Consider the following 13,695-nt stretch of genomic DNA (forward strand, 5'->3'; position numbering starts at 1 on the left):
GGCTTGAAGTTATAGGGAAATTCATTAATTCCGCGATCGCAAGCTCGCGTTTGCACCGCGTCAGCTGTCAATTAAAGTGTAACTAAAGCTAAAGCTCTCTCACCTGTTCGAATCGGTGATTCATTAATTTTACTCGCAAAATGTTCCTCGTTTCCTTCTGTCAGCTGTCAATGAAAGTCAAATGAAACTCGACTTTCCCGCTTTCTAACATCTCCCATTACTCTAGAATCATTAATTGCATTAATTACAGAGTAAAAGAAAGGCAAGAATTGAATTTGATAAATATTCTTCTCGAAATGTTGCTCGGAATAAATCTCTGGTCAAAATTCACAATTCAAGCGCTCATTTTCGCCATGAAGCGTTCAAGAAATACAAAATGGAGGTTCACGTCACCCCATGTTAGTGTACATTCGTTCACAGAATGAAATTGTTCAAAATTGAATCATTCAATTGATGTTAATTAAAATTTATTCAAAGTGTCTTAAAAATTTCTGATCAAAAACTTAGAAACACTATCATTGTCCACCGGAAGTGATGACGTTTTTCGCGTGTCTTACGCAACGCATCCGACGGGAAAAGTCTTTAGTTTTTCCTTCTCTTGGAACGCAATCTCAGACTACAATAATATAATTTATCCGCGTATACATTAGAATAAATGGTATCTAAGAATGTTAGTAAAGCAAACATCTAATGAAATCGTTTATAATTGATAAGTAAAAGCACGGTAAAATTAATGTGAAAATTTATGTATCAGTTAACTCTTGATTTTCTGCTGCAATTAATTTCTCAAACACTCGAACAATTATGCGAAACTTTATTATCAAATCTTGAAACACTCGTTGCACGTTACAATCTCGCCTCGTCACGTTAGCAACAAATCGAGGTGTGTTGCCTTCTGGAAAGGATAGAGTAAGAATCGCCGGGAATTCTAGCTACCGAGCCGAGGAATCCAGCTGTTTCATCGAGTTTCCATTCGCCGCGGCTCGCTGAAAGACAACGCGTGTCAACGGGCGCGGCGAATTAATTCATCATTGAAGTTAACGAAGGGAATAACCAGTTGCAACGGATGAGGTGGACGTGTGTAATAATGAGATGCCAGATAAGACGATAAGGCAGAAAATCGTTTCTCCACGCACCACGATTTTCACGCGGTTAACATTGTATCCCTCTTCCTTTCGCGAGCCTTTTTTTTTAATGAATTTCATCGAAAGTCATCAAGGAACGTCTTCTGTCGCAACTTCGATCGTTTCGTTATTTCCATTATCGATCGAATATATCAGTCTGAAATGATTAGTTTGCCTTTTCCTCGAAATCCGCATCAGTTTCGCCGATTGAACAGGGACAATGCGTCCTAGAAACGATATCAAAACGTTGTTCCTCGAAAGAGATACGGCAGATCGATTGCATTATTGTCGACTCGAGTCGTGATCTATTGCCGGCGAGGATCTAGGATTTTTCTTCGTTAACTACACCACCTTCTCGATCTTATCGTCTTTCCTACGTTATTACAGCCATTGCTCAATCAGATCCGAACATTTTTTCCCTTTAAACTATGCTTCTATAATTCACCACGAAACCACTAATTTTGAAATTATAATTAGTACATAATATAATGAAAAATCACGAATACACGACACCGACCGTCAAAGCGTTGTACATACACGTTTTATATTAATTAATCACGGTGATAGATGGTCAGTTTTAGAAGAATTTTCTTCTTCTCTGAAACTGTAGCCCGTTTGCATTCTACGGCGATGTCCTCGCCCCGGGTATCTCGAAACGTGCAAAGAATATTCGCTGGATCGTTGTTCAGAGGTGATAGGTGCGAAACCGCGGGGGATTTATCGATGCGTTTCGATTAGGCGATTTTATCCACTTAAATGTACATCGTTGAATTAGCAAAAACACCTATAGATCTCGCCGAGAATTGCTAACCCGAAAGGTTTCGAGCGGACGAATCCATTACAGTAGAAATTGCTTTTAGAAAATTAAAAGAAATTAACATATCTCCAATAAATAAGAGTGAATGAATTATGATTATTCTATCCTCAAATCTTATGTTACAAAATGACAATTTTTCATCGAACCTGGTACGGTAGCGCTTTTCTTGGACCGTCAACGACAACGGGTAATCCGTCATTGTTATTGCTCGCCTTTCCCGTCATTTCTCCGGCTCTTCCTCTTTTCTAGTCAGGCTGCCAGCCAACTGACCACAGCCCCGTGGCAATTAATCTTGCCAAGGGCATGACCGACGTTCGCTACATTCGAAATTCGTGGTGTGTCGTTGGTCGCGTAACCCGTAGGCCGACACCGAGGGAAAAGGGCGAAAAGAGGCCCGACGTCTTGAAATTCACCGTTAAAAACTGCACCCAGCCGATTCCTCTTGATAAAGTACGTTGAACGTGTGGAATAAGAATTTTTTGTAAGAGTCTTCTTTTTCCAGATAATTGAATTTAAAGTTGATACAAAAAATATTTAAAATAAATTTAACAGAGGGGCTCTTAAGACTATTAAGAAATCTTAGATATATATAAGTATATATAACAAATAATAGGAGGCAAGTTAACATCTTTAATTTTTCTTATTTTTACATTTTAATTTCTGTCTTGTAACAACGCGATTAGATTCGGGTTTGAATAGTGCCGCCATAATGGTTAGCCAATCACGCGACAGCAGCGCCACCTTCCCCACTTTCCGCGGGTTTTGACGCAACGTGCACGTACGAGCTGCGAAATTGTTCGGTATTCTGATTAAAATAATGTAGTTTATCGCGTAGTTTATTGTTTCTTCGTTGATTAGTGTTAGTTTCTCGACTTAGACAACGTGTTTCGAGCATGTGGTTGGTGAATTATCGTTTCCTGTCAACGGTAAGCATTCTACAACTTTTCTGTTGCATTTTGTTGCTTCGAATACTTCGAAACAGACAATTGTCGTAATTTGTTATAAAACAACGCTTTCTTTAAGAAACTAATGCGATCGTAATCATTAAACACATTCTACGATTGATATTTGTATAAATTAATGTAAATTATCATGATTGAATTAGTTGAAGGTTATTTGAATGTGCCAACGAGCGTCGTTAAGGTTAATTTTCATAGAAAATGGAGTTTAGCTTAGCAAAATATTTTCACTTTACACGTACGTGGAATTTTCTACGGAGAAACCGTGTTCGGTTGAGGTTGGAAATCGTGTATAGGTTGGAGGCACCCCGTATTCCATGACCAATGAGAAATAAAAACGAACGACCGATAGAAAGCGGCGCAATTAATGGCTGCCGGTATTGTAGTCCGGGTTTCCAGGTGAAATTTGTCCGAGTGAAAAACGGAGCGATCATTTATCTGAGCCTGACCGCTCGATTTTCCCTGTTCTCCACGATTCACCCGGAAAATCGCTGCTGCCTTTCCATTCGACACACGCTCGATTCGAGTTCTGTCTTACTAATTGCGCGGTTTATTTGAATCTAATCGATCAAATTGGCGGGAAAATCAATCCAGACAAAATTTCATATCAGTAATAGTAAATAATTAATCTTAACACCTAGACACCGTATTAATTACGCCTTGTTAGTAGATAATTTTTTCTTCGGAAATAAAAGAAAGTTGATAAATAAAAGTGCAATTATCAAAGCGTTAAAAATACTTAATTGCAGTAAATATTTATTTCGAAGAAGGCAAATATTTATCGAAGTATAATATTTCGGTAATATTGAATTTAAAATTCGCTGAAACAATATTTTCAAATGCATCGATGCAAATGAAACGAAATTGTTTTGATAAACACAGGTAATTATTGAAAGTTCCAAAATACTATAATGGATTCGAACGATCTTCCAAATTGCTTTCGAACACCTGTACGACTCGTTTCGAGGATCTTGTTTGATTTCTCGAACGCGTTCGTATCGAAAATACTTGCTAATCGATTCAAGGATCGAGTTGAACAGCGATTTAGAAATTGAAACTGAGTCACTCCGTGAATCATCGTCATTAACACGTGTAGCTAAGCGGCGGGAATGATAAAACGCGAACGGCAATAATCACTTACGGTCGCGGTGTTTTCTTCTGTTCCTAAAATCGGGACGGGTCGTTTAAAAACCCGTGGAATTATTTCGAGCCTCAATAATATTTTGAATTGTTGATAATTGTATCTCTGAAAATAAAAGAAGTCGATTCGCAACAAGTTGCATTATTTTGTTCTCGATGAATGAAACGAATTTCATTTTCCACCCATTCGGGAAAAGCACAGGGAAGAACGAATTTATCAATTTGTTCTGATTAATTTCGTTCGATAAATTTCTCGTGTTTTTCATAGAAATTGAAATACAATAAATTATTACAGAAAGACTTATCTCAGACAGAAAGGAAAAGTGGAATATTTAAAAATCGAGGCTCATTGTTTATGAAAAAGGGCAAGGAATCGTGGCGAAACGTTCGGTGAACGCTAGATACAGTGGAAATAAATACGAAACAGATAAACGGCATCGATTTAACGATCGGCTCGCGCGGACTTTATGTGATAACAATCATGAAGTCATTAGCGTTGCCAACAGGTTTCGCATTTTTCCCGGGTTACGCCCGGTAATTGATTGAAACGGAAAGAAAATACCAGGAGCCGTGTCCGTGCCGTTAACTATTAACGGTGTCATTAATCATAAATCTGTAATCGCGATTTGCATCGTAACGAATGATAATTTCAACGTGTTACCACTTGTTTGTTGAAAATCGCGATTTGTACTCGGGAGGCTCGCAAAAAATAAAAAAATACCCTATGTAGCTGTATTACGATGGGTGAAAGTAGATTTTCTTTCTCAAAATAAGGAACAGAGAAAGGTGGATAATTTTTAATACAGAAAGTTGTACGCACTCGAAGGTGAAGTTGAATTTTTGCGAACGAAAAATAGAAAAGTGGTGTCTGTTGTTTTTTTTTCGGTGCAACAGGTAGTCGGTGATTGGTCGAGAGTGGAGGAAACACAGTTGTAAATAACGAAATTGCTTGCATGAAAAAGTAATCTATAGTTGGCTCGAGCTGGTCGAGAATTTGTTAATTAAGTATGCAGACACGAGCGTTCGAAAGTGATAGAAAGAACGAAGATAGTTGTACCTCACTTTTTCCTTTCCATCTCTACGTTTTCGAGCTGAGATTTATTTATTTTTATTTTGTATCGTTTGTAGAACAAACTCAAGGTGATTTTTTTACGGCTAGAAAATTAAACGCTAATTTCGTTAATTGAAGTAACGATGTTGCCATGGTAAACGACAGAGGTAAAGGAGGTATCGATAAATTTCATGATAATCGAAAAATCGAAAAAGCATCCCAAGCTGATTAGAATTTTAAAGTTGATCTCATCCTCTCTCGCTATCTTAATCGTAGCTTGTTATTGATTCTCAATTTACTTGAAAGAAGGCCGACCAATTTACGAGATTCTTAGGTGATCACACGTGAAATTTATATTTAATGGTAATGAATAAAATATCTATTCGAGAATATATTATCCTGGTTGTGCAAGCATCGAAGGATAACAAGATTACTATTACTAATTGTTGTGTTTGTAGATATGTACTCTATTTGAAATTTCATACAAAATGTAGTCAAAATTTATTCAAAGTTTATTTAAAATACACATTACAGATTATTTATTAAAAAACTACTCGACAGATAGTGGAAATTTTTTAAAAATAATTTTAAAATTTATTTCAAAATCCTTTTAAGATATTTCACAAGTTATTAATAAAATATTACTTGTTATTCAGAAATTCATCAATAATATTAAATTTGGTGAATAATTGTTTTAAAATAGAATCGCGAATTTGAAGGATCAACGAGATTAAGGGATAACGATTGAAGGACAGCCGCTTAAAGTTCGCAAGGGTCGATCGACCGACAGTTCGCAACCCCTAAGAAACTTCTGGTTACTTTTCCCCTCCCCCATCCCCCTCGTGTCGAACTTCTCCAAGAAGTTTGAAACTTTGTTGAAGGTAGACTGCTCTTCTCCTTCGAAAATCGCGAACCACTCGCGAATGCCGTCACTATTCTTGGTTCGAATCCAAAAATAGAGCTGACGCATTCGTCGTTCGCGGGTCAATAGAGCAATCTATGCTCCAATCAATTGTCCTCGTACGATGATCGATTCTATCGTGCTGGTATCGATCTTCAGATCCTAGATTTATCAGTAACTTTATCACCCATCCTAATATCAATCTTACGGAAAATATTTAACGAAGGTACCAAAATATTTGTCATCTTTCGATATAATTAAAATTATGAAATTAATAATTAACGACGTATCAATTTAGGTTCACGTGAAAAGCGATACTTATTGCAATATTAATGCGTTCAAAATGAAACGTTAATAATATTTTAGTTAAAGAGCTGCTGAATTGTAAACGAGCATTACCGACCGATGTACATATTGTCGATTTATCACGAACAGTAAAGATAACATTTATAATTTTGGTATTCAGTATGCGGTTCGCGATAAAATAAATCACTCTGAAACACGGTAGCTTTTTGTATTTGTAATAAACTGTCTTTTGCATAGTTGTTATATTTCTATGAGCTTAAATATTTTGGGTCTCAGGTGGACCCTGATTTCTCTTTTTTTCATTACTTTACAAGTAGATAATAACTTTAAGAAAAGAAATGAAAAATTGTGACTTACTTCCTCAGGTTTAGGCCTTGGTCCGCACACACCTGAAGAAGCAGCCGTCCTGGCGGCCGCAGCGGCAGCGTTACACCACCATCATCAAGGTGGTCCTGGCGGGCCCGCGATGAGGCCACTTAGGCCCCCGTTACCCCCGGGGATGCTGCACGCGTCACCGCATCCCCTGGCACCTCATCATCCTCTCGCGGGCCCGCATCATCCCCTCGTACCTCCTCATCATCCGGAGGAGGACGGGGTGGTGGACGATCCGAAGGTAACCCTCGAAGGCAAGGAACTATGGGAAAAGTTTCACAAGCTCGGCACGGAGATGGTGATCACGAAAAGCGGCCGGTAAGTGTTAATTTATCTTGATTAAACACATTTGAAATATTTTCAACGAGAAAGCGAAACCCGTAAGTTAAGAGTCGTGAGAAAAATCTGTTTCTACCATGTGAAACACGAGAAGTGGCCGCGAGAAACCGCAGAAAATCGCGTGAATTGGCCCCACCTTCGCGAATTCGCGGCAGAGGAACGAATTTCGGTAGGCGACGGTAGAGAGAAAATTATTCACGAACGTCTACGGAATAAACGTAACGTGGAAACGTTCGGTGGAAAGTTAGAAAGAAAGATCGTTTATTGTTTTACAACATTTTTCAATACGTTTAAACATTCATACCCTCTATGCTCGCTGAAAGCTCAACGATCGCGAATCCTCTTAATCCGTAAACACGGCAAACTTCTCGGGTAGCTTCTAGCTAAAGGGGGAAAAAAAAAGCACAGAGCAAAAGGGCGACGTAAAGGGTAGTTACCGTAGGAAGAATAGTCGAAACAGAGTTGTGAACGCGATGAAACGCTGGAACGCGTATACACTTCGGGAAACTATAATAGCCGAGGAAAGTACATCGAATAAAGGGGTGAGCATGCATCGTTACATATTTCATATGTGACGCACACAGGTGAGCGTGAAAAAGACGTGTACACGCGTGTGTATCTGGATCGTCGTTCCAGCTGCTAGACTATACACTCGTCCAGATTTAGTCGTACCTTACGCTAACCTTTTCTTTCGGATTTTAATAATACAAGACTACTTGGAAATTGGTTAAACTTTTGGAGAACTTCCAAATATCAAGAATAAAAGTTTCTTAGGTTTAATTCATTTCATTCGATTTTCCAAGTTTTACATTTCTTTTGGAGAGGGCATTATCTTGATCAGTTTGTCACGGGGTCTTAAGTCCCATCAGAACTACGAGCACGTACCGTGTAACCGTTGAACGGTCAGCAATTTGTGGCCACGGTGGGCCAATTTCGGGCCCCTGTTCGACACACGAGCGCGGAATCCTTGTCCCCGGGCCCGCACAGCCACGGGCCCTTACGAGCGAGAGGTGGGTTTCGCGAGAGGCCCGGGTAATATCTCGTTTAGAAAGATTACAGGTTCGGGAACAGGCTGCCAATGTATAAAACAAACATCGTTAAGCTAACCCTATGGTTAGGGCCCCTGCTACGGGGCCCACCACCCCCGGCATTATTCCAATCCTGCTCGATATACAGGCTGTTTCAAATCATTCAATTTTCTATCTCTAAATTGCTCTATCGACGAACGAATTTTCTCTACTTCTAAAGAATTTCAGTCCAAATTGTAAGATTGCCCGGAAATCAATTTCAGAGACAGATAGGGTAACTTTTCGTCACTCGAGCGTTGGGTGCTCTGTATTCTCACGATTGTTGTATACTTTTTTTGGAACATCCTGTATGCATCGAGGCTGGCCTCTTGCGTTCTGGAGAGTGCGTGGCGAGTGCTGTGGCCGGCCACTGGTACAGGTCAGGAACAGGATGAAACAAGAGGTAGAGGGGTATGGGAGAGTAGCAGCAGAGAGGTGTATTGAGACGTAGACCACCGGACGTAGATTGGGCCAGCCGCAATTTCCGCGCGTGTAATTATCCGTGATCGTCCCCGTCGTCTTCTCGAGCGACCCCTCCTCGGACGGACTTAACTCGATGCTTATTATTTAGCGACGGAGATTGATTTAGAGCGGAGTCGGCCCTCCGCGATTATCATCCGTTTAGCTCGTTCGCGATAGGCTAGCTATATGTGAAACTCACTTCCTTCGGTCAAATTCGAAACGATTCGAACGTGGAAGTGAAAAAATAAATAAAACGGTCGCTCAAGTGAATCAATTAAATTGAACTTTTTCCGACAATTTAACGCGATCCGCGTCATACTGTTTGCGCTTCGTACGTTTAGCGCTCGGCCAGTTTTACGAGCCTTAATTTCTCTGATTTTTAAATCAAATAAAGAGGCACGAGCCAACAAACCGTAAGGCAGCCACGACCACTCGAACCGACGAGAATCTTACGTAATCGCGTCGAGGGGAACACTCTGACCACGTTCTTTCCGTTGTTGAAGATTTCTTCCTTTTCATCCGAGCCACCTTCCTCTTTCCTCATTGACTTTTAACACGGCTCGCTTTAACCCGATTGGTCCTTGTACGGTTAATGAAGATGTTTTCATTCTCTACTTGCACGTCCGCGGACAGGTGTCTAGTTCACCCTTCAAATTATCATCTATTATCTGTCGTGGTTTAGCATACTAATTTCACTGTTACGTAAGAAAAAAAAAAAAAAAAAAAGCCGATGTCCTATTCCGTGTGGGGATTAGAGTTGCAGTTAGCTATCGCGTCCGATGAAATATGCATGTCCGTTTTGACGGTTGAACCTCTACTTATCGTTAATATTGCTTGTCACCGTTATCGTTGACGAACGTTACTTGTCGCGTCCACCTTGGCGGCAAACGAGCGGCTGGAAAAGGGAAAAGATAGAAGTGGATGTCTCTTCGAACGGTCGCATTACGTTTCTTCGAATTGCAAAATCGTCCTTGGACTTTGCCATTCGAATATCGTATCGCTCGCGGTGTTAATTTGTGTTCACCTGGGTGGGAGCGTTTAACTGTATACAGGATGATTCAGAAATTTTTATCTTATTTGCATTAGTTAAGAAAAATTGTAATATTTCACCAATCGATGGTCTACCGATAGAGTGTTTACTTTCCAAAGTCGTAGGTTATAACGCTTCAAGTAGGAAACGTTTCGTCGGAATTTACCGAGCAACAACATCGACATCCAGGCGATTATTTACGTGTCGAGCGGATCGAAGAGAGTCAAAGGCAGTCACGCGTTCGCGTTCGTATCGCGAGCATGTACCCGAGATCGATGAGATTTAAGTTTCGCATCGAGGGAGGCTAACAGAATACCTCCTCCACCGACATTGGGATAATCTAATCGTCGGCGAAGTCGGCGTAATAATTCTATCTGAAACGAGATCGTACACCTGGAATCGCGTGTCCGGCTCCGATCTTGCGCCTCGTCGCGTCTTGTATCGCTGCCTTCTTTAACCTTGTCTCCCTTCGCCATTTTTCATTTGGATTTCTAATTAACCTTGTTCATTTACTCGACGCGTATACGGATAAGATAATTAGAAACGTAACCGAGTGAAGTGTCATATAATTTTTTGCTAGTCTTCGAAGAATTTCACCTCCGAAAGTGTTTACCAGCGGTCAAAAAATCCCGCGTTTCTCCCTTACGCTACTCTTCACCCTCGAACGGTCATACCAGTACATATGTTCACCCTTCACCCTGCAGCACCCCTTTACCTGTGGCGTCAGCCCGCAATCGCTCTCTGTTATCCCCTTTTTCCTCCCCACTATTCGTCCCTCTCTTTCTCTCTCCCCCACCACCATGCATCTATCCGTCTTCGTCCGCGTGGCGAGCGCATGTGCGAGAGCTCTCAGTGTCTCTGTCGGCCGCGAAGGGAACGCTTTCTCTTCAGGGTCGCGCTCGTCCCGTCTTCCCGGTCGGGGTTGGTAATTAGCCGTAGTGGCCTGAACGCGCCTGAAAATGCGCTCTGCGATTGTGGTGGAAGTGTCAGAGAGAGGAGAGTATCGCCAGGCGGTCGTATATCGACGTTTCCTTCGGCGCTGACGGGAAAAAAGAAGGGGTGGGTGCCTTTGAATAACACCCTCAGCGAGAACCACGAGAAGAGCCGAGCAGAGCCGAGCCGAGCCGAGGCACAAAGCATCCTTTCGTTTTTCACCGGATTTCTCTGCTGCTACACGCATCCCTCCCTCCGTCGCGATTCCCACGTGGTGTCGAGGCTTGGGCGCCTCTAGGTGCCCGCTGTCACGTGAACGCCCGGCGTCCACAGGGGTGAGTTTGTTATTATTTTAAAGAAAAATTTTCCTCCAAGTATTTTCTTATTTTCCTGATTTATCAACGCGAAAAACACTCGATTGTATTCGATCGCGTGACTCTCGAAGGGGGTGAGTTTTGTTTTCGGGCATCCTCGCCACTACGGAAATGAGATGCGTTCGCGAATCGTTGGGAAAACACAGAGGTCGTGGTGAGAGGGGTGCGCGAGGAGGGAAACGGTTTGGCGCGTACCGGTGTAGATCGTTGGATAAACAAAAGAAACGTGTGGACGGCGAGAAGGGGCGCTTTCGACGCGCGCGAGATTGATTGCTCGAGCTTTCGAAAGGTTTAGTGGCTCGTAATTAGGTCTGTCGAGTTGCTGAGTATTTCTTTATTCGCGCCACCCTCTCGCGCGTAGAATAGAGCAAGAGGAGCTATATTGAAGCGTGTAATGAAGTAGCGTCAAGGATCCAGCACCGTCCGTATAACCTGCTGGCAAGAAGAATTTTCGTATGGTATTGCGGCCTATCCTGCTGGGTCAATCGTGACACAAAACTACTTATAAATGTACTAAGAAATTATTCGTTTTATCACTGTTTATTTAGCTTTTCTTTTCTATTTAACATGAGTCACACCCTCGAAAAATGACGAAATCGCGAAACTCTTTTTACGTTTACTTAACGCTGGAAAAATTCCTCCAATTTGCTCGATACGATAAACGTATGAAACGGCTAATTGGTTGCACGCATTTTACTAAAATATCGTTCGATACATTGGTCGACGTTAATTCAATCGAGCGGTTTCTTTATTCCCAGCAACGATACGATTTGTACGCATTACGTTACTACCTGTAAACATATATTTTCCTCGGAAAACTCGGTTGCAACACTATAAGCTACTGGATACGCGTATTAAATTATTTACTGTTTATTGAAACCTGATACCGTCGCTGCACGGTAGCCGTTGCAACCACTGCAATCGGTGCAACTGTTCCGAATAATTGCAATGCAATTTCGTGTTTCCATCGAATCTTGAAATTTAAAAACCCTACGCTTTACGATCGGCGGATTTAATAAAATTGCGTTTAATTGAAACCTACATAAACGCTGGGAACATTTTATCCCACGCATAATTCAGGCTTTAGATACGATCGTCGGTTACAGAAACGTGCTAACGACTCGATGGAATAATTAGAAAACAACGTGTTGACTTTTAATTGCATCGTGGTGATTATTGTAACACTACACGGTACACGATTTTCTAACATTAATTGCTTCTTAAGAAAAAGAATTGTCTCTGAAAATCTACCTATTTCCCTTTGGTTATCACCTGTTTCTCTCCTTGCACCCCGTCCACGGTGTGCTCGATAAACTTCCACCGGCTCCGTGACGTTGTATTCCCGCCACTTTTTCATTTTACTCGAACACGAGTGTCCTTATCTACGACGGCACTTTGCAGCGTGTTTCTCAAGGCTACAAAGGCCTGTACACGCGATTACGAGATAGCGCATCGCGTCGCGTCGCATCGCGTCGCGTCTCGTCTCGTCGCGTCGGTTCGCACGCGAACTCGGTCTACCCGGCGTTTACACGAACCGACGAAGCTGCAAAATTTCGAGGCGTTGAAGGATGAGTTGTCAGGTGGTTAGATGTACAGACCGATTCCAAGGTGCTTGACAAATGGCCGGTAGAATATAAGTCGAAGTGACTTGTACAGGATGATTCATAAACTCCCGTCCCATTCGCCGAGACTGGAAGATAATTTTCAAAAGTACAGAACGATTAAAAAAAGAATTTTTCAGGGGAATAAGAAATGCCTTTCGCATTGGCTATTAATTACCTATGAATACTTAACGCGACCGGTCGTTTCGAGCGGAATGCGCTGCGCAGAAGCGTCTGATCGTCGCGCATCCATGATACATGGCGCGGACCGGCGCGCGCGTAAAAGAAACGTTCCAGGACTGTATAATAAATTAACCGGTGGGCACTGGCTAGAAATAATTAGCGTCCCATTATCTAGCATGCGTAATGCGGGCTTACGAGCGTGTAACTTACGCGCCGCGCGACGCCACCACGATAAGAGCGCGAACGAACGTCCACCATTTATCTGGCAATTAAGCGTAAAGGTCCCTTTGGCGAAATTCTGGCGTGAAACGCGTGCACCTGGTTTAACGATTTTTCAAACCTTTTTTTGATCGTTCGAACGATCGTTTGATTGGAAATTTCATTGAAACGAATAGAAAATCTAAAATTTCCGATAACCGGAGGCTAGAAGCAACGCGAATAAATGATGCACATCTGATGCACGTGATAAATTAGCCTCAGCCAGGATGTCGTTGCATCCAGAGGCTAGTGAGATAGTTCTTTCAAATAATATACGATCAATGTCGTCGCCTAAGGTCAAGCTTGAAACACGCGACATGCGATGGACGCTGGGACGATGCAAATAAGTTTGGATCACGAGAAATCATAGACGGAAGCGATGTCATCGCTGGAATGCAATTCGTCAGTAGAATACTTTGGAGAAGGGAAAGCGGTATATTTTCAAGTTACCTGTCGGGTTGCAGAAAGATTTATTGTCTTTTTATTCTATCGCTTTGACAAGTTTATATTTCATTCTCGTACGTGTTGTTGACTTATTCCTCGGAAAATTAATCCAACCGTCTGTTTTTATAGAAGTTTTATATTTGTAGCATATTGCGATTTTTAATTTTCAAACGTTCATCGATACACACGTAATTTCCCGATCGTCTGGATAAGTTAACGCTCAATGTTTTGCTCTCGTGGTAGAAAACATCGTGGAGCGCATGAATCGATAGGGGAGTGCATCGAGAGGATGCACTGGTCGGTTGCATGCACGTGTACTCAATACACGCTGCAC

The 13,695-nt window shown here is 41.7% G+C and overlaps 1 protein-coding gene across 3 annotated transcripts in view; it reads left to right on the forward strand.

Moving 5' to 3' along the window:
• The window catches only part of LOC114878089 (optomotor-blind protein), a 76,097-nt gene that overhangs the window by 5,270 nt on the left and 57,132 nt on the right, over positions 1–13,695 (forward strand). For all 3 annotated transcript variants that reach the window (XM_046286753.1, XM_046286751.1, XM_046286752.1), the window contains exon 2: positions 6,664–6,988. In XM_046286753.1, the coding sequence (XP_046142709.1) occupies positions 6,664–6,988 (325 nt within the window). The remainder of the gene's footprint in view (positions 1–6,663; positions 6,989–13,695) is intronic.

This window comes from Osmia bicornis, chromosome 8 (assembly GCF_907164935.1).
Source record: "Osmia bicornis bicornis chromosome 8, iOsmBic2.1, whole genome shotgun sequence".
Classification (NCBI taxonomy): domain Eukaryota; kingdom Metazoa; phylum Arthropoda; class Insecta; order Hymenoptera; family Megachilidae; genus Osmia; species Osmia bicornis.